This window comes from Drosophila willistoni, unplaced genomic scaffold (assembly GCF_018902025.1).
Source record: "Drosophila willistoni isolate 14030-0811.24 unplaced genomic scaffold, UCI_dwil_1.1 Seg162, whole genome shotgun sequence".
Lineage (NCBI taxonomy): Eukaryota > Metazoa > Arthropoda > Insecta > Diptera > Drosophilidae > Drosophila > Drosophila willistoni.
Window position 1 is genome coordinate 82,228 of NW_025814121.1, and position 20,807 is coordinate 103,034.

General features: G+C 34.9%; 1 protein-coding gene across 1 annotated transcript; it reads left to right on the forward strand.

The window, feature by feature from the left end:
- Positions 1 to 4,254: 4,254 nt before the first annotated feature.
- On the forward strand, positions 4,255 to 19,596 carry LOC124460919 (putative uncharacterized protein DDB_G0271606). Its single transcript, XM_047012515.1, has 4 exons — positions 4,255 to 4,516; positions 9,472 to 9,597; positions 14,551 to 14,857; positions 19,491 to 19,596. The coding sequence occupies exons 1-4, from the start codon at positions 4,255 to 4,257 to the stop codon at positions 19,594 to 19,596; spliced, it is 801 nt and encodes a 266-aa protein (XP_046868471.1).
- Positions 19,597 to 20,807: the final 1,211 nt, after the last annotated feature.

A 20,807-nucleotide genomic window follows, 5' to 3' on the forward strand; every position in this document is an offset into this window, starting at 1 on the left:
CCATATTTCTATAATCCACACATTAATTCTTCGATAATATATAAATTACATGAATTTACAGACTTTGATAATCACAATACCATTTTTATAGCAAAAACTCTTTGCTATTTAATCGTGCTTTAAATAAAAACAGCTGTTCTCACAGCTATGTTCAACGAACTCCACTTAGTGCACAACTATCTTCCATATAAACACATATTAATCCAGAATTACGTATACTCTATAATGAGCTTTCGATTTTTAATGCACAAGATGATTTATATAATATTTTTGCTATATTTTTGTTAAAATCTTCACTACTAAAATATAAAACAATTATATATTGAATCAATTATCTGAAATTAACCAGCACAATGGTTATAATTTTCAACTAATACACTATTATATACGCGCACATACACTTTCGTTTTCACTAATACACATAAGAACATGTTATGCTCATATTCTCACATACACAACAACATGCAATCAAATAGCCAAGGTGACTTGGCTGCTGCATATTTTAAACCCTGTTCTAAATGATGATAAAGGCAAAATACAATCTTAAGACTATTCCGACCTGTACAGCTAATTAAACGCACAGGCTGGAATAGTCTTAATGCCAAATTTGCTGTCTGCTGCTCAAAACTACAATTTGCCTCCACATAACTATCGTATTTGCCATCTTTAATATACGACTGCTTACACTGCTTCTACTTTTTATTAAGATAATTGCAAATACTATTGATCATGTAAAAGCAAAGAAAATCTTAATACAAATATATAATTTTACTTAAAACAAATCACTTCACTTGACAAAAGAACAGCCACCAGCTGCACAACCGAAAAACAAAATAATACACAATTCTCTTTCAGTTCCTCATTCACCCATTTGACAGAAGATGATATTTTTTGATTCTCGACGTCTCTTTTTTGGTGCTTAACTTCCAAGACAGTACAGCCACTGCCTGCTGCTGTACGCACTAATACACGAGATACCCTGTAAAATTCAGACGACTATGGCATATCCGACCTGTGCCTTTATTGATCGTACCTATGCGCAAATTAAAATCGATGCATATATATCCTTATTAATATATCTATCCCTCTCTTTCATTAATTTTTATATGTAAAATTTATTAATACAATCTGTTATATGTTATTTTTATATTTTTAAATTAATTCATTTTATAATTAACAACTCTAAATCACATTATATATTATAATATTATATTATAATATTTTTGCACGGTCGCTAGCCTTCAGCAAGCTTCTAAAATCTTATAATACATACTACTTTGATTTCTTCTGCTCAATATTTGTTGCCGAGAGAGAGACGTTCCTCGGAGTTTGACACAACTGGCTTGTGTCCCTCCTAGCAACGTCCTTCTCATTGTCTGTTTACATCGGCAATGCTAATTAACATAATGGTCTCTTCTGTAAACTCATGTAGGGTAATTGCATTCATACTATGTTTATTTGAATCAAGATGCCCTAAATTATGTTTGAGATTATAGACTTTGACCATTTGTATGATATTATAAAATTTCTAGACCAACTTGGCCTAGCCCTAATCATTGTCCTAGTTTTTAATGCCTTCAGCACCTATGTATCCTTGCTGTATTTAATTACCCTTTGTTATAGATTCTAAGGTCTTAGAATGACAACAATAAAGGAGCCAATGGCCGTCGGCCATTGGTGCTAGTTTGAGCATCGCCTCAACACAAGGAAAAAGCTCCGCTAAAGTTATTGAAAATTATAGTTAAAGTGGGAATTAATTGCCCAAAAAATTACTAAAAATCGTGTTTTAATGCTCTTCACGCGTGGGCTATGGAAAATCGGCGATTTCCTAGCTAATTAATTAAATAAAAGACTTTTTAAACAAACTGTGTTGACCTAACCTAACAATAAAATTCGATCGCTCAAACTTATATAATTTTCTTCTGGAAATAGCATCAAAATTCTACTCAAAATCAAAGTGAACGTTTAATTAATCAAAAACTTTTAATATGTGCCTTTAATATATGTTGGTAAATGTCTATATATGTTAAATCTTTTAGTATGAAATAAAAAATTTTTTCATGTGCTGCCATTTGCATGAGGCTGGAAGGAGAGAAAACTTTTCCATTCTCTTCTGCTTGTACGTGTATTAGTTCGACATACACACTTGTACAAAAGCCCCTCTCTGCCTCGCAAACATATTTCACACACATACATACAAACTTCTATTATGAAAGAGAGTGATAAATTACTCACTAACACAATGACAAGTGCACAACAAGTGCATACACATACGCCCTGTTCCACTGGAAGCCATAATTCGTCTGTTACACACACACAGACAAATGCCAAACAGGTACAAAATTATTCTCTCTTAAGCTTGCAAAAACCCACCCATAAAAATACTGAAAGAAAATTGGCTGACAACACAAGAAAAGATTACGTACAAAGCCAGCAAACACCTACACAGACGACAGCAAGGACATGCTAAATCAAACAACGGCCTACCTTCATGCAAATCTCTACGATAAACTAAAAGATGATGCCACAAAACTGGTAAATGATAGCTACCAAAATAAATCTCAATCAAATCCAGCTAAACTACTAAACCAATCAGTAATCATACTAAGCGACTCTGATGACCAAGGAAAAAACTCCTATTTTGATCCTGATCGCACGCTAATATCTGAATTCTGCTCAAGCCTTAACTCTCAGAGCAAAACACCAACAAACAATTTGCTCCCAAGCCCTATATCCCCCTTGATTGGGGTCAACATGATCACAACGACCCCACGTTCAAACAATACTTGTCGACGACAACTAAGTTACCCGGTTAAGCCAGCTAAATCTACGAGGGATGACACTAAAACACCTGAACCCATGGATGTTTTGGCCCCTATCGATTCACCAACTCGACTCAAAAGAAAAATTGACACAGATACACACTCTGTTGATCAGTCTAAGAAGAAACTTGCTAACCCTGTGGAGAATGAACCCAGGCAACTAGCAAAAAAAACTATTCAAAAATTAGAACCTAATGCTGTTTACATCCCAAATACGCTTAATGAAGCGTCGCATATGGATGCGAAAGAAACTCCCAAATTACTAAACACAACTACTACTCAGCCTAAACATCAACAACAGCAGTTAGCTAATCAACAACAACAACATACTATCTCAAATGACCAAGAAATTGATTTCTCTCTACTCCTAAATAACGTTCAACCGCGCCTTATACAGCAACAACACACACCAACTAAACAACAACAAAACGCAACCAATCTGACTGGCTACACATCTGATTTAACTTGTGCGAAAAATCAGACTAGCCAGCCACCTACGAAGCTAAAACAACCAAAAACTCTCTCCATAAAAGAGTTATTGCTTGAGAGCCAAGCAACTCTTGGACAGCTATTAGAGAAAAGAGCTAAACAACACAATGATCAAATGCAGCGTCAGAAGCAAAAGGACCTGCAGGATTATCAAAAATATTTATTAAAACAACAACAACAACTACAGCAGCAGCAACAACAACAGCAGCAGCAACAGTCTCTAACTAAACAACAATTAAATCAACAACAACTACAACAGCATAAATCAGATCATAGGAGTAATGTCAAGAAACCTCCTGCAATTTATGTGGGCAACGTTAATAATATTTTTGACATTCTCAATGATCTGGCCAATGCTTTAAGCGATGCTAATTTTAGCACAAAAACCTTATACAATGGTGATGTCAAAATTGATTGCTCTGATGCAAAATCATACCAGCTAATAATTAATAAACTCAATGATTATAAAGTTCAAACTTTCACACACCAGGATAGTTGCAATCGTGGCTACCGTGCTGTAATAAAAGGACTACACTCATCTACCCCCTGCGATTACGTTCGTGCAGAGGTTAATAAAATGGGTTTTGTAGTTCGTTATTTAAATGTAATTAAGCATAAACATACTCGTTTGCCATTAAATATGTTTGAAATCGAACTGGAGCCTTGCTCTGATGATAAAAATAATAATTTTCTCTTGATCAAAAGCATTGGCAGGCAACAGGTCTCCATACAGAAGCAATCTGTGAGAATGGAGCCTGTTCAATGCCACAGATGCCAAAAATTTGGCCATACAAAAAACTATTGCAGAAGAGACTTTGTTTGCCTGAAATGTGCAGGTAAACATGCTACTACTGATTGCCAAAAACGTATTGATAACCCCAAATGTGCTAATTGTGGAGATGGCCACATAGCCAGCTATAGGGGGTGTCTCGTTTACAAAGCAATGCTTAAGGATCTAGTTTCTTCAAAGAAAATCCTAGCTAAGAATCATATAGCCCAACAACAAGTCGTACAACAACAGCAACTACAACAACAACTATCTAAAACACCAAAACCTCAACGGTTTCAATCAAAATCAGGACAGCAGCAGCAACAACAACAGCAGCAAACTCTGGACCCTCAGCTAAACCTGCACCAATCGTCATCAGTCGGTCTACAACAAAAATTGGCAACTATCAGCAAGTCAAAGCAACAGCAGCAGCAACGTAAATTAAAGCTTTACCAACATCAGACTAAAACAACCAACAAATGGAGGCCTAAGACAATAAAGCGAAAATTAAAACCAATCATTAATAATAAGCAGCAGCAGCAGCCTGTTAATTCTCTGACCACTGGCCAGCAATTCGACGATGATCTCGATATTACTGAGATTCAACAACCTACTCAGTGGAATTTAATACAACAACAGCAGCAGCAGCCTAATTCTGGCCAAAAACAACAGCAACAACAACCTACAAATATAACAACAACAACAGCAAACACTCCAACGACAGACCAACTATGGGAGGCTATCGGAGATATAAAACAATTCAAACAGCAACTTGAGCCCATCTTACAACAAGTTAACATCATTATGGCTCAAATTAAACCCATTGCTGAATTTATGTCTAAATTTAGTAACTACAACATCGATAATTAACCCAAATTAATTAGTGGTAAATCCTCTAATCAATTAAATTGCATTTACTATAATCTCTTTCTCTATAAAACTAAAATAATGAGCATCATTAACACAACAAATTTAAATAACTATATTAATACAACCATATTTCTATAATCCACACATAAATTCTTCGATAATATATAAATTACATGAATTTACAGACTTTGATAATCACAATACCATTTTTATAGCAAAAACTCTTTGCTATTTAATCGTCTTTTAAATAAAAACAGCTGTTCTCACAGCTATGTTCAACGAACTCTACTCAGTGCACAACTATCTTCCATATAAACACATATTAATACAGAATTACGTATACTCTATAATGAGCTTTCGATTCTTAATGCACAAGATGATTTATATAATATTTTTGTTATATTTTTGTTAAAATCTTCACTACTAAAATATAAAACAATTATATATCGAATCAATAATCTGAAATTAACCAGCACAATGGTTATAATTTTCAATTAATACACTATTATATACGCGCACATACACTTTCGTTTTCACTAATACACATAAGAACATGTTATGCTCATATTCTCACACACACAACAACATGCAATCAAATAGCCAAGGTGACTTGGCTGCTGCATATTTTAAACCCTGTTCTAAATGATGATAAAGGCAAAATACAATCTTAAGACTATTCCGACCTGTACAGCTAATTAAACGCACAGGCTGGACTAGTCTTAATGTCAAATTTGCTGTCTGCTGCTCAAAACTACAATTTGGCTCCACATAACTATCGTATTTGCCAACTTTAATATACGATTGCTTACACTGCTTCTACTATTTATTAAGATAATTGCAAATACTATTGATCATGTAAAAGCAAAGAAAATCTTAATACAAATATGTAATTTTGTTTAAAACAAATCACTTCACTTGACAAAAGAACAGCCACCAGCTGCACAACCGAAAAACAAAATAATACACAATTCTCTTTCAGTTCCTCATTCACCCATTTCACAGAAGATGATATTTTTTGATTCTCGACGTCTCTTTTTTGGTGCTTAACTTCCAAGACAGTACAGCCACTGCCTGCTGCTGTACGCACTAATACACGATCTACCCTGTAAAATTCAGACGACTATGGCATATCCGACCTGTGCCTTTATTGATCGTACCTAGGCGCAAATTAAAATCGATGCATATATATCCTTATTAATATATCTATCCCTCTCTTTCATTAATTTTTATATGTAAAATTTATTAATACAATATGTTATATGTTATTTTTATATTTTTAAATTAATTCATTTTATAATTAATAACTCTAAATCACATTATATATTATAATATTATATTATAATATTTTTGCACGGTAGCTAGCCTTCAGCAAGCTTCTAAAATCTTCTAATACATACTACTTTGATTTCTTCTGCTCAATATTTGTTGCCGAGAGAGAGACGTTCCTCGGAGTTTGACACAACTGGCTTGTGTCCCTCCTAGCAACGTCCTTCTCATTGTCTGTTTACATCGGCAATGCTAATTAACATAATGGTCTCTTCTGTAAACTCATGTAGGGTAATTGCATTCATACTATGTTTATTTGAATCAAGATGCCCTAAATTATGTTTGAGATTATAGACTTTGACCATTTGCATGATATTATAAAATTTCTAGACCAACTTGGCCTAGCCCTAATCATTGTCCTAGTTTTTAATGCCTTCAGCACCTATGTATCCTTGCTGTATTTAATTACCTTTTGTTATAGATTCTAAGGTCTTAGAATGACAACAATAAAGGAGCCAATGGCCGTGGCCATTGGTGCTAGTTTGAGCATCGCCTCAACGCAAGAAAAAAAAAAAAAACTCCGCTAAAGTTATTGAAAATTATAGTTAAAGTGGGAATTAATTGCCCAAAAAATTACTAAAAATCGTGTTTTAATGCTCTTCACGCGTGGGCTATGGAAAATCGGCGATTTCCTAGCTAATTAATTAAATAAAAGACTTTTTAAACAAATCTGTGTTGACCTAACCTAACAATAAAATTCGATCGCTCAAACTTATATAATTTTCTTCTGGAAATAGCATCAAAATTCTACTCAAAATCAAAGTGAACGTTAATTAATCAAAAACTTTTAATATGTGCCTTTAATATATGTTGGTAAATGTCTATATATGTTAAATCTTTTAGTATGAAATAAAAAATTTTTTCATGTGCTGCCATTTGCATGAGGCTGGAAGGAGAGAAAACTTTTCCATTCTCTTCTGCTTGTACGTGTATTAGTTCGACATACACACTTGTACAAAAGCCCCTCTCTGCCTCGCAAACATATTTCACACACATACATACAAACTTCTATTATGAAAGAGAGTGATAAATTACTCACTAACACAATGACAAGTGCACAACAAGTGCATACACATACGCCCTGTTCCACTGGAAGCCATAATTCGTCTGTTACACACACACAGACAAATGCCAAACAGGTACAAAATTATTCTCTCTTAAGCTTGCAAAAACCCACCCATAAAAATACTGAAAGAAAATTGGCTGACAACACAAGAAAAGATTACGTACAAAGCCAGCAAACACCTAGCACAGACGACAGCAAGGACATGCTAAATCAAACAACGGCCTACCTTCATGCAAATCTCTACGATAAACTAAAAGATGATGCCACAAAACTGGTAAATGATAGCTACCAAAATAAATCTCAATCAAATCCAGCTAAACTACTAAACCAATCAGTAATCATACTAAGCGACTCTGATGACCAAGGAAAAAACTCCTATTTTGATCCTGATCGCACGCTAATATCTGAATTCTGCTCAAGCCTTAACTCTCAGAGCAAAACACCAACAAACAATTTGCTCCCAAGCCCTATATCCCCCTTGATTGGGGTCAACATGATCACAACGACCCCACGTTCAAACAATACTTGTCGACGACAACTAAGTTACCCGGTTAAGCCAGCTAAATCTACGAGGGATGACACTAAAACACCTGAACCCATGGATGTTTTGGCCCCTATCGATTCACCAACTCGACTCAAAAGAAAAATTGACACAGATACACACTCTGTTGATCAGTCTAAGAAGAAACTTGCTAACCCTGTGGAGAATGAACCCAGGCAACTAGCAAAAAAAACTATTCAAAAATTAGAACCTAATGCTGTTTACATCCCAAATACGCTTAATGAAGCGTCGCATATGGATGCGAAAGAAACTCCCAAATTACTAAACACAACTACTACTCAGCCTAAACATCAACAACAGCAGTTAGCTAATCAACAACAACAACATACTATCTCAAATGACCAAGAAATTGATTTCTCTCTACTCCTAAATAACGTTCAACCGCGCCTTATACAGCAACAACACACACCAACTAAACAACAACAAAACGCAACCAATCTGACTGGCTACACATCTGATTTAACTTGTGCGAAAAATCAGACTAGCCAGCCACCTACGAAGCTAAAACAACCAAAAACTCTCTCCATAAAAGAGTTATTGCTTGAGAGCCAAGCAACTCTTGGACAGCTATTAGAGAAAAGAGCTAAACAACACAATGATCAAATGCAGCGTCAGAAGCAAAAGGACCTGCAGGATTATCAAAAATATTTATTAAAACAACAACAACAACTACAGCAGCAGCAACAACAACAGCAGCAGCAACAGTCTCTAACTAAACAACAATTAAATCAACAACAACTACAACAGCATAAATCAGATCATAGGAGTAATGTCAAGAAACCTCCTGCAATTTATGTGGGCAACGTTAATAATATTTTTGACATTCTCAATGATCTGGCCAATGCTTTAAGCGATGCTAATTTTAGCACAAAAACCTTATACAATGGTGATGTCAAAATTGATTGCTCTGATGCAAAATCATACCAGCTAATAATTAATAAACTCAATGATTATAAAGTTCAAACTTTCACACACCAGGATAGTTGCAATCGTGGCTACCGTGCTGTAATAAAAGGACTACACTCATCTACCCCCTGCGATTACGTTCGTGCAGAGGTTAATAAAATGGGTTTTGTAGTTCGTTATTTAAATGTAATTAAGCATAAACATACTCGTTTGCCATTAAATATGTTTGAAATCGAACTGGAGCCTTGCTCTGATGATAAAAATAATAATTTTCTCTTGATCAAAAGCATTGGCAGGCAACAGGTCTCCATACAGAAGCAATCTGTGAGAATGGAGCCTGTTCAATGCCACAGATGCCAAAAATTTGGCCATACAAAAAACTATTGCAGAAGAGACTTTGTTTGCCTGAAATGTGCAGGTAAACATGCTACTACTGATTGCCAAAAACGTATTGATAACCCCAAATGTGCTAATTGTGGAGATGGCCACATAGCCAGCTATAGGGGGTGTCTCGTTTACAAAGCAATGCTTAAGGATCTAGTTTCTTCAAAGAAAATCCTAGCTAAGAATCATATAGCCCAACAACAAGTCGTACAACAACAGCAACTACAACAACAACTATCTAAAACACCAAAACCTCAACGGTTTCAATCAAAATCAGGACAGCAGCAGCAACAACAACAGCAGCAAACTCTGGACCCTCAGCTAAACCTGCACCAATCGTCATCAGTCGGTCTACAACAAAAATTGGCAACTATCAGCAAGTCAAAGCAACAGCAGCAGCAACGTAAATTAAAGCTTTACCAACATCAGACTAAAACAACCAACAAATGGAGGCCTAAGACAATAAAGCGAAAATTAAAACCAATCATTAATAATAAGCAGCAGCAGCAGCCTGTTAATTCTCTGACCACTGGCCAGCAATTCGACGATGATCTCGATATTACTGAGATTCAACAACCTACTCAGTGGAATTTAATACAACAACAGCAGCAGCAGCCTAATTCTGGCCAAAAACAACAGCAACAACAACCTACAAATATAACAACAACAACAGCAAACACTCCAACGACAGACCAACTATGGGAGGCTATCGGAGATATAAAACAATTCAAACAGCAACTTGAGCCCATCTTACAACAAGTTAACATCATTATGGCTCAAATTAAACCCATTGCTGAATTTATGTCTAAATTTAGTAACTACAACATCGATAATTAACCCAAATTAATTAGTGGTAAATCCTCTAATCAATTAAATTGCATTTACTATAATCTCTTTCTCTATAAAACTAAAATAATGAGCATCATTAACACAACAAATTTAAATAACTATATTAATACAACCATATTTCTATAATCCACACATAAATTCTTCGATAATATATAAATTACATGAATTTACAGACTTTGATAATCACAATACCATTTTTATAGCAAAAACTCTTTGCTATTTAATCGTCTTTTAAATAAAAACAGCTGTTCTCACAGCTATGTTCAACGAACTCTACTCAGTGCACAACTATCTTCCATATAAACACATATTAATACAGAATTACGTATACTCTATAATGAGCTTTCGATTCTTAATGCACAAGATGATTTATATAATATTTTTGTTATATTTTTGTTAAAATCTTCACTACTAAAATATAAAACAATTATATATCGAATCAATAATCTGAAATTAACCAGCACAATGGTTATAATTTTCAATTAATACACTATTATATACGCGCACATACACTTTCGTTTTCACTAATACACATAAGAACATGTTATGCTCATATTCTCACACACACAACAACATGCAATCAAATAGCCAAGGTGACTTGGCTGCTGCATATTTTAAACCCTGTTCTAAATGATGATAAAGGCAAAATACAATCTTAAGACTATTCCGACCTGTACAGCTAATTAAACGCACAGGCTGGACTAGTCTTAATGTCAAATTTGCTGTCTGCTGCTCAAAACTACAATTTGGCTCCACATAACTATCGTATTTGCCAACTTTAATATACGATTGCTTACACTGCTTCTACTATTTATTAAGATAATTGCAAATACTATTGATCATGTAAAAGCAAAGAAAATCTTAATACAAATATGTAATTTTGTTTAAAACAAATCACTTCACTTGACAAAAGAACAGCCACCAGCTGCACAACCGAAAAACAAAATAATACACAATTCTCTTTCAGTTCCTCATTCACCCATTTCACAGAAGATGATATTTTTTGATTCTCGACGTCTCTTTTTTGGTGCTTAACTTCCAAGACAGTACAGCCACTGCCTGCTGCTGTACGCACTAATACACGATCTACCCTGTAAAATTCAGACGACTATGGCATATCCGACCTGTGCCTTTATTGATCGTACCTAGGCGCAAATTAAAATCGATGCATATATATCCTTATTAATATATCTATCCCTCTCTTTCATTAATTTTTATATGTAAAATTTATTAATACAATATGTTATATGTTATTTTTATATTTTTAAATTAATTCATTTTATAATTAATAACTCTAAATCACATTATATATTATAATATTATATTATAATATTTTTGCACGGTAGCTAGCCTTCAGCAAGCTTCTAAAATCTTCTAATACATACTACTTTGATTTCTTCTGCTCAATATTTGTTGCCGAGAGAGAGACGTTCCTCGGAGTTTGACACAACTGGCTTGTGTCCCTCCTAGCAACGTCTTTCTCATTGCCTGTTTACATCGGCAATGTTAATTAACATAATGGTCTCTTCTATAAACTCTTGTAGGGTAATTGCATTCATACTATGTTTATTTGAATCAAGATGCCCTAAATTATGTTTGAGATTATAGATTTTGACCATTTGCATGACAGTATAAAAAATTTCTAGACCAACTTGGCCTAGCCCTAATCATTGTCCTAGTTTTTAATGCCTTCAGCACCTATGTATCCTTGCTGTATTTAATTACCTTTTGTTATAGATTCTAAGGTCTTAGAATGACAACAATAAAGGAGCCAATGGCCGTTGGCCATTGGTGCTAGTTTGAGCATCGCCTCAACGCAAGAAAAAAAAAAAATCGCTAAATTATTGAAAATTATAGTTAAAGTGGGAATTAATTGCCCAAAAAATTACTAAAAATCGTGTTTTAATGCTCTTCACGCGTGGGCTATGGAAAATCGGCGATTTCCTAGCTAATTAATTAAATAAAAGACTTTTTAAACAAATCTGTGTTGACCTAACCTAACAATAAAATTCGATCGCTCAAACTTATATAATTTTCTTCTGGAAATAGCATCAAAATTCTACTCAAAATCAAAGTGAACGTTTAATTAATCAAAAACTTTTAATATGTGCCTTTAATATATGTTGGTAAATGTCTATATATGTTAAATCTTTTAGTATGAAATAAAAAATTTTTTCATGTGCTGCCATTTGCATGAGGCTGGAAGGAGAGAAAACTTTTCCATTCTCTTCTGCTTGTACGTGTATTAGTTCGACATACACACTTGTACAAAAGCCCCTCTCTGCCTCGCAAACATATTTCACACACATACATACAAACTTCTATTATGAAAGAGAGTGATAAATTACTCACTAACACAATGACAAGTGCACAACAAGTGCATACACATACGCCCTGTTCCACTGGAAGCCATAATTCGTCTGTTACACACACACAGACAAATGCCAAACAGGTACAAAATTATTCTCTCTTAAGCTTGCAAAAACCCACCCATAAAAATACTGAAAGAAAATTGGCTGACAACACAAGAAAAGATTACGTACAAAGCCAGCAAACACCTACACAGACGACAGCAAGGACATGCTAAATCAAACAACGGCCTACCTTCATGCAAATCTCTACGATAAACTAAAAGATGATGCCACAAAACTGGTAAATGATAGCTACCAAAATAAATCTCAATCAAATCCAGCTAAACTACTAAACCAATCAGTAATCATACTAAGCGACTCTGATGACCAAGGAAAAAACTCCTATTTTGATCCTGATCGCACGCTAATATCTGAATTCTGCTCAAGCCTTAACTCTCAGAGCAAAACACCAACAAACAATTTGCTCCCAAGCCCTATATCCCCCTTGATTGGGGTCAACATGATCACAACGACCCCACGTTCAAACAATACTTGTCGACGACAACTAAGTTACCCGGTTAAGCCAGCTAAATCTACGAGGGATGACACTAAAACACCTGAACCCATGGATGTTTTGGCCCCTATCGATTCACCAACTCGACTCAAAAGAAAAATTGACACAGATACACACTCTGTTGATCAGTCTAAGAAGAAACTTGCTAACCCTGTGGAGAATGAACCCAGGCAACTAGCAAAAAAAACTATTCAAAAATTAGAACCTAATGCTGTTTACATCCCAAATACGCTTAATGAAGCGTCGCATATGGATGCGAAAGAAACTCCCAAATTACTAAACACAACTACTACTCAGCCTAAACATCAACAACAGCAGTTAGCTAATCAACAACAACAACATACTATCTCAAATGACCAAGAAATTGATTTCTCTCTACTCCTAAATAACGTTCAACCGCGCCTTATACAGCAACAACACACACCAACTAAACAACAACAAAACGCAACCAATCTGACTGGCTACACATCTGATTTAACTTGTGCGAAAAATCAGACTAGCCAGCCACCTACGAAGCTAAAACAACCAAAAACTCTCTCCATAAAAGAGTTATTGCTTGAGAGCCAAGCAACTCTTGGACAGCTATTAGAGAAAAGAGCTAAACAACACAATGATCAAATGCAGCGTCAGAAGCAAAAGGACCTGCAGGATTATCAAAAATATTTATTAAAACAACAACAACAACTACAGCAGCAGCAACAACAACAGCAGCAGCAACAGTCTCTAACTAAACAACAATTAAATCAACAACAACTACAACAGCATAAATCAGATCATAGGAGTAATGTCAAGAAACCTCCTGCAATTTATGTGGGCAACGTTAATAATATTTTTGACATTCTCAATGATCTGGCCAATGCTTTAAGCGATGCTAATTTTAGCACAAAAACCTTATACAATGGTGATGTCAAAATTGATTGCTCTGATGCAAAATCATACCAGCTAATAATTAATAAACTCAATGATTATAAAGTTCAAACTTTCACACACCAGGATAGTTGCAATCGTGGCTACCGTGCTGTAATAAAAGGACTACACTCATCTACCCCCTGCGATTACGTTCGTGCAGAGGTTAATAAAATGGGTTTTGTAGTTCGTTATTTAAATGTAATTAAGCATAAACATACTCGTTTGCCATTAAATATGTTTGAAATCGAACTGGAGCCTTGCTCTGATGATAAAAATAATAATTTTCTCTTGATCAAAAGCATTGGCAGGCAACAGGTCTCCATACAGAAGCAATCTGTGAGAATGGAGCCTGTTCAATGCCACAGATGCCAAAAATTTGGCCATACAAAAAACTATTGCAGAAGAGACTTTGTTTGCCTGAAATGTGCAGGTAAACATGCTACTACTGATTGCCAAAAACGTATTGATAACCCCAAATGTGCTAATTGTGGAGATGGCCACATAGCCAGCTATAGGGGGTGTCTCGTTTACAAAGCAATGCTTAAGGATCTAGTTTCTTCAAAGAAAATCCTAGCTAAGAATCATATAGCCCAACAACAAGTCGTACAACAACAGCAACTACAACAACAACTATCTAAAACACCAAAACCTCAACGGTTTCAATCAAAATCAGGACAGCAGCAGCAACAACAACAGCAGCAAACTCTGGACCCTCAGCTAAACCTGCACCAATCGTCATCAGTCGGTCTACAACAAAAATTGGCAACTATCAGCAAGTCAAAGCAACAGCAGCAGCAACGTAAATTAAAGCTTTACCAACATCAGACTAAAACAACCAACAAATGGAGGCCTAAGACAATAAAGCGAAAATTAAAACCAATCATTAATAATAAGCAGCAGCAGCAGCCTGTTAATTCTCTGACCACTGGCCAGCAATTCGACGATGATCTCGATATTACTGAGATTCAACAACCTACTCAGTGGAATTTAATACAACAACAGCAGCAGCAGCCTAATTCTGGCCAAAAACAACAGCAACAACAACCTACAAATATAACAACAACAACAGCAAACACTCCAACGACAGACCAACTATGGGAGGCTATCGGAGATATAAAACAATTCAAACAGCAACTTGAGCCATCTTACAACAAGTTAACATCATTATGGCTCAAATTAAACCCATTGCTGAATTTATGTCTAAATTTAGTAACTACAACATCGATAATTAACCCAAATTAATTAGTGGTAAATCCTCTAATCAATTAAATTGCATTTACTATAATCTCTTTCTCTATAAAACTAAAATAATGAGCATCATTAACACAACAAATTTAAATAACTATATTAATACAACCATATTTCTATAATCCACACATAAATTCTTCGATAATATATAAATTACATGAATTTACAGACTTTGATAATCACAATACCATTTTTATAGCAAAAACTCTTTGCTATTTAATCGTCTTTTAAATAAAAACAGCTGTTCTCACAGCTATGTTCAACGAACTCTACTCAGTGCACAACTATCTTCCATATAAACACATATTAATACAGAATTACGTATACTCTATAATGAGCTTTCGATTCTTAATGCACAAGATGATTTATATAATATTTTTGTTATATTTTTGTTAAAATCTTCACTACTAAAATATAAAACAATTATATATCGAATCAATAATCTGAAATTAACCAGCACAATGGTTATAATTTTCAATTAATACACTATTATATACGCGCACATACACTTTCGTTTTCACTAATACACATAAGAACATGTTATGCTCATATTCTCACACACACAACAACATGCAATCAAATAGCCAAGGTGACTTGGCTGCTGCATATTTTAAACCCTGTTCTAAATGATGATAAAGGCAAAATACAATCTTAAGACTATTCCGACCTGTACAGCTAATTAAACGCACAGGCTGGACTAGTCTTAATGTCAAATTTGCTGTCTGCTGCTCAAAACTACAATTTGGCTCCACATAACTATCGTATTTGCCAACTTTAATATACGATTGCTTACACTGCTTCTACTATTTATTAAGATAATTGCAAATACTATTGATCATGTAAAAGCAAAGAAAATCTTAATACAAATATGTAATTTTGTTTAAAACAAATCACTTCACTTGACAAAAGAACAGCCACCAGCTGCACAACCGAAAAACAAAATAATACACAATTCTCTTTCAGTTCCTCATTCACCCATTTCACAGAAGATGATATTTTTTGATTCTCGACGTCTCTTTTTTGGTGCTTAACTTCCAAGACAGTACAGCCACTGCCTGCTGCTGTACGCACTAATACACGATCTACCCTGTAAAATTCAGACGACTATGGCATATCCGACCTGTGCCTTTATTGATCGTACCTAGGCGCAAATTAAAATCGATGCATATATATCCTTATTAATATATCTATCCCTCTCTTTCATTAATTTTTATATGTAAAATTTATTAATACAATATGTTATATGTTATTTTTATATTTTTAAATTAATTCATTTTATAATTAATAACTCTAAATCACATTATATATTATAATATTATATTATAATATTTTTGCACGGTCGCTAGCCTTCAGCAAGCTTCTAAAATCTTATAATACATACTACTTTGATTTCTTCTGCTCAATATTTGTTGCCGAGAGAGAGACGTTCCTCGGAGTTTGACACAACTGGCTTGTGTCCCTCCTAGCAACGTCTTTCTCATTGTCTGTTTACATCGGCAATGCTAATTAACATAATGGTCTCTTCTGTAAACTCATGTAGGGTAATTGCATTCATACTATGTTTATTTGAATCAAGATGCCCTAAATTATGTTTGAGATTATAGACTTTGACCATTTGCATGATATTATAAAATTTCTAGACCAACTTGGCCTAGCCCTAATCATTGTCCTAGTTTTTAATGCCTTCAGCACCTATGTATCCTTGCTGTATTTAATTACCTTTGTTATAGATTCTAAGGTCTTAGAATGACAACAATAAAGGAGCCAATGGCCGTCGGCCATTGGTGCTAGTTTGAGCATCGCCTCAACGCAAGAAAAAAAAAGAGCTCCGCTAAAAGTTATTGAAAATTATAGTTAAAGTGGGAATTAATTGCCCAAAAAATTACTAAAAATCGTGTTTTAATGCTCTTCACGCGTGGGCTATGGAAAATCGGCGATTTCCTAGCTAATTAATTAAATAAAAGACTTTTTAAACAAATCTGTGTTGACCTAACCTAACAATAAAATTCGATCGCTCAAACTTATATAATTTTCTTCTGGAAATAGCATCAAAATTCTACTCAAAATCAAAGTGAACGTTTAATTAATCAAAAACTTTTAATATGTGCTTTAATATATGTTGGTAAATGTCTATATATGTCAAATCTTTTAGTATGAAATAAAAAATTTTTTCATGTGCTGCCATTTGCATGAGGCTGGAAGGAGAGAAAACTTTTCCATTCTCTTCTGCTTGTACGTGTATTAGTTCGACATACACACTTGTACAAAAGCCCCTCTCTGCCTCGCAAACATATTTCACACACATACATACAAACTTCTATTATGAAAGAGAGTGATAAATTACTCACTAACACAATGACAAGTGCTCAACAAGTGCATACACATACGCCCTGTTCCACTGGAAGCCATAATTCGTCTGATACACACACACAGACATATGCCACACAGGTACACATCGACCTTCTTTAAATTTGCAAAAACCCACCATTAAATCATCTGAAAGAGAACCAGCTGGTAAATAATGAAGATAGTGATCAAAGCCAACAAATATAATCTTAGACGATAGCAAAGACATGCTAATCAAACAATTAATAAACTTGCTGACAACGAAAATGTAAAATCTCCTAATAAATCTACAACAGATCTATGCGATCAAGAAGATCATGCCAATAAATCCTTCTTTGACCCAGATTGTACACTTATTCTGAATTTGCTCGAGTATACCCTCTCAGCAAAACACCTACCAATAATGTGCTCCCAAGCCCTATAACTCCTGTGATTGGGGTTGTATGATCACAACTACCCCACGTTTAAATAAAACTTGTCGAAGACAACTAATTTACCCGGTTAAGCCAGCTAAAACTACGCGGGATGATGCCAAAACACCCGACCAATGGATGTTTTGGCCCCTATCGATACACCAACTCGACTCAAAAGAAAATTGACCCAGTGTCAAGCTCTGATGACCAGTTGCAAGAAATTTGCCAATCCTGTGGCTCTTGAACCCAGGCTGCGACTGCAAGCTAAACAAACAGCATACTACTCACAACAACAAAAGCTCAATGCTGATGACATCCCATCTACGTCTAAGGAGTGACACACATGAGCTCTAGTGTTGTTTGTGATTTGCTCAATACAGCCACTGACTGCCTAAACAACGAAACAAACAACAGCTCCCAACAACAAGAACTAACTGATTCATTAATCACGAATTGACTTCTCTCAACTGCTAAACAACGCTCAAGTGCGATCCTTACAAAAACACGTCACCAACGCAACGACAACAACAAAATCCTACTAATTCGACTGACTATACATCTGATTTAACAATGGAAAAATCAGCTAGTCAGTCAATACAAATCCAAACAAGCAAAAACTCTCTCCATAAAAGAGTTATTGCTTGAGAGCCAAGCAACTCTTGGACAGCTATTAGAAAAAAGAGCTAAACAACACAATGATCAAATGCAGCGTCAGAAGCAAAAGGACCTGCAGGATTATCAAAAATATTTATTAAAACAACAACAACAACTACAGCAGCAGCAACAACAACAGCAGCAGCAACAGTCTCTAACTAAACAACAATTAAACCAACAACAACTACAACAGCATAAATCAGATCATAGGAGTAATGTCAAGAAACCTCCTGCAATTTATGTGGGCAACGTTAATAATATTTTTGACATTCTCAATGGTCTGGACAATGCTTTAAGCGATGCTAATTTTAGCACAAAAACCTTATACAATGGTGATGTCAAAATTGATTGCTCTGATGCAAAATCATACCAGCTAATAATTAATAAACTCAATGATAATAAAGTTCAAACTTTCACACACCAGGATAGTTGCAATCGTGGCTATCGTGCTGTAATAAAAGGACTACACTCATCTACCCCCTGCGATTACGTTCGTGCAGAAGTTAATAAAATGGGTTTTGTAGTTCGTTATTTAAATGTAATCAACATAAACATACTCGTTTGCCATTAAATATGTTTGAAATCGAACTGGAGCCTTGCTCTGATGATAAAAATAATGATTTTCTCTTGATCAAAAGCATTGGCAGGCAACAGGTCTCCATACAGAGGCAATCTGTGAGAATGGAGCCTGTTCAATGCCACAGATGCCAAAAATTTGGCCATACAAAAAACTATTGCAGAAGAGACTTTGTTTGCCTGAAATGTGCAGGTAAACATGCTACTACTGATTGCCAAAAACGTATTGATAACCCCAAATGTGCTAATTGTGGAGATGGCCACATAGCCAGTTATAGGGGGTGTCTCGTTTATAAAGCAATGCTTAAGGACTAGTTTCTTCAAAGAAAATCCTAGCTAAGAATCATATAACCCAACAACAATCGTACAACAACAGCAACTACAACAACAACTATCTAAAACACCAAAACCTCAACGGTTTCAATCAAAATCAGGACAGCAGCAGCAACAACAACAGCAGCAAATACTGGACCCTCAGCTAAACCTACACAATCGTCATCAGTCGGTCTACAACAAAAATTGGCAACTATCAGCAAGTCAAACAACAGCAGCAGCAACGTAAATTAAAGCTTTACCAATATCAGACTAAAACAACCAACAAATGGAGGCCTAAGACAATAAAGCGAAAATTAAAACCAATCATTAATAATAAGCAGCAGCAGCAGCCTGTTAATTCTCTGCCACTGCCAGCAATTCGACGATGATCTCGATATTACTGAGATTCAACAACCTACTCAGTGGAATTTAATACAACAACAGCAGCAGCAGCCTAATTCTGGCCAAAAACAACAGCAACAACAACCTACAAATATAACAACAACAACAGCAAACACTCCAACGACAGACCAACTATGGGAGGCTATCGGAGATATAAAACAATTCAAACAGCAACTTGAGCCTATCTTACAACAAGTTAACATCATTATGGCTCAAATTAAACCCATTGCTGAATTTATGTCTAAATTTAGTAACTACAACATCGATAATTAACCAAAATTAATTAGTGGTAAATCCTCTAATCAATTAATTGCATTTATCTATAAAACTAAAATAAATGAGCATCATTAACACAACAAATCTAAACAACTATATAATATAACCATATTTCTATAATCCACACATAATTCTTCGATAATATATAAATTACATGAATTTACAGACTTTGATAATCACAATACCATTTTTATAGCAAAAACTCTTTGCTATTTAATCGTGCTTTAAATAAAAACAGCTGTTCTCACAGCTATGTTCAACGAACTCCACTTAGTGCACAACTATCTTCCATATAAACACATATTAATCCAGAATTACGTATACTCTATAATGAGCTTTCGATTTTAATGCACAAGATGATTTATATAATATTTTTGTATATTTTTGTTAAAATCTTCACTACTAAAATATAAAACAATTATATATGAATCAATATCTGAAATTAACCAGCACAATGGTTATAATTTTCAATAATACACTATTATATACGCGCACATACACTTTCGTTTTCACTAATACACATAAGAACATGTTATGCTCATATTCTCACATACACAACAACATGCAATCAAATAGCCAAGGTGACTTGGCTGCTGCATATTTTAAACCCTGTTCTAAATGATGATAAAGGCAAAATACAATCTTAAGACTATTCCGACCTGTACAGCTAATTAAACGCACAGGCTGGACTAGTCTTAAT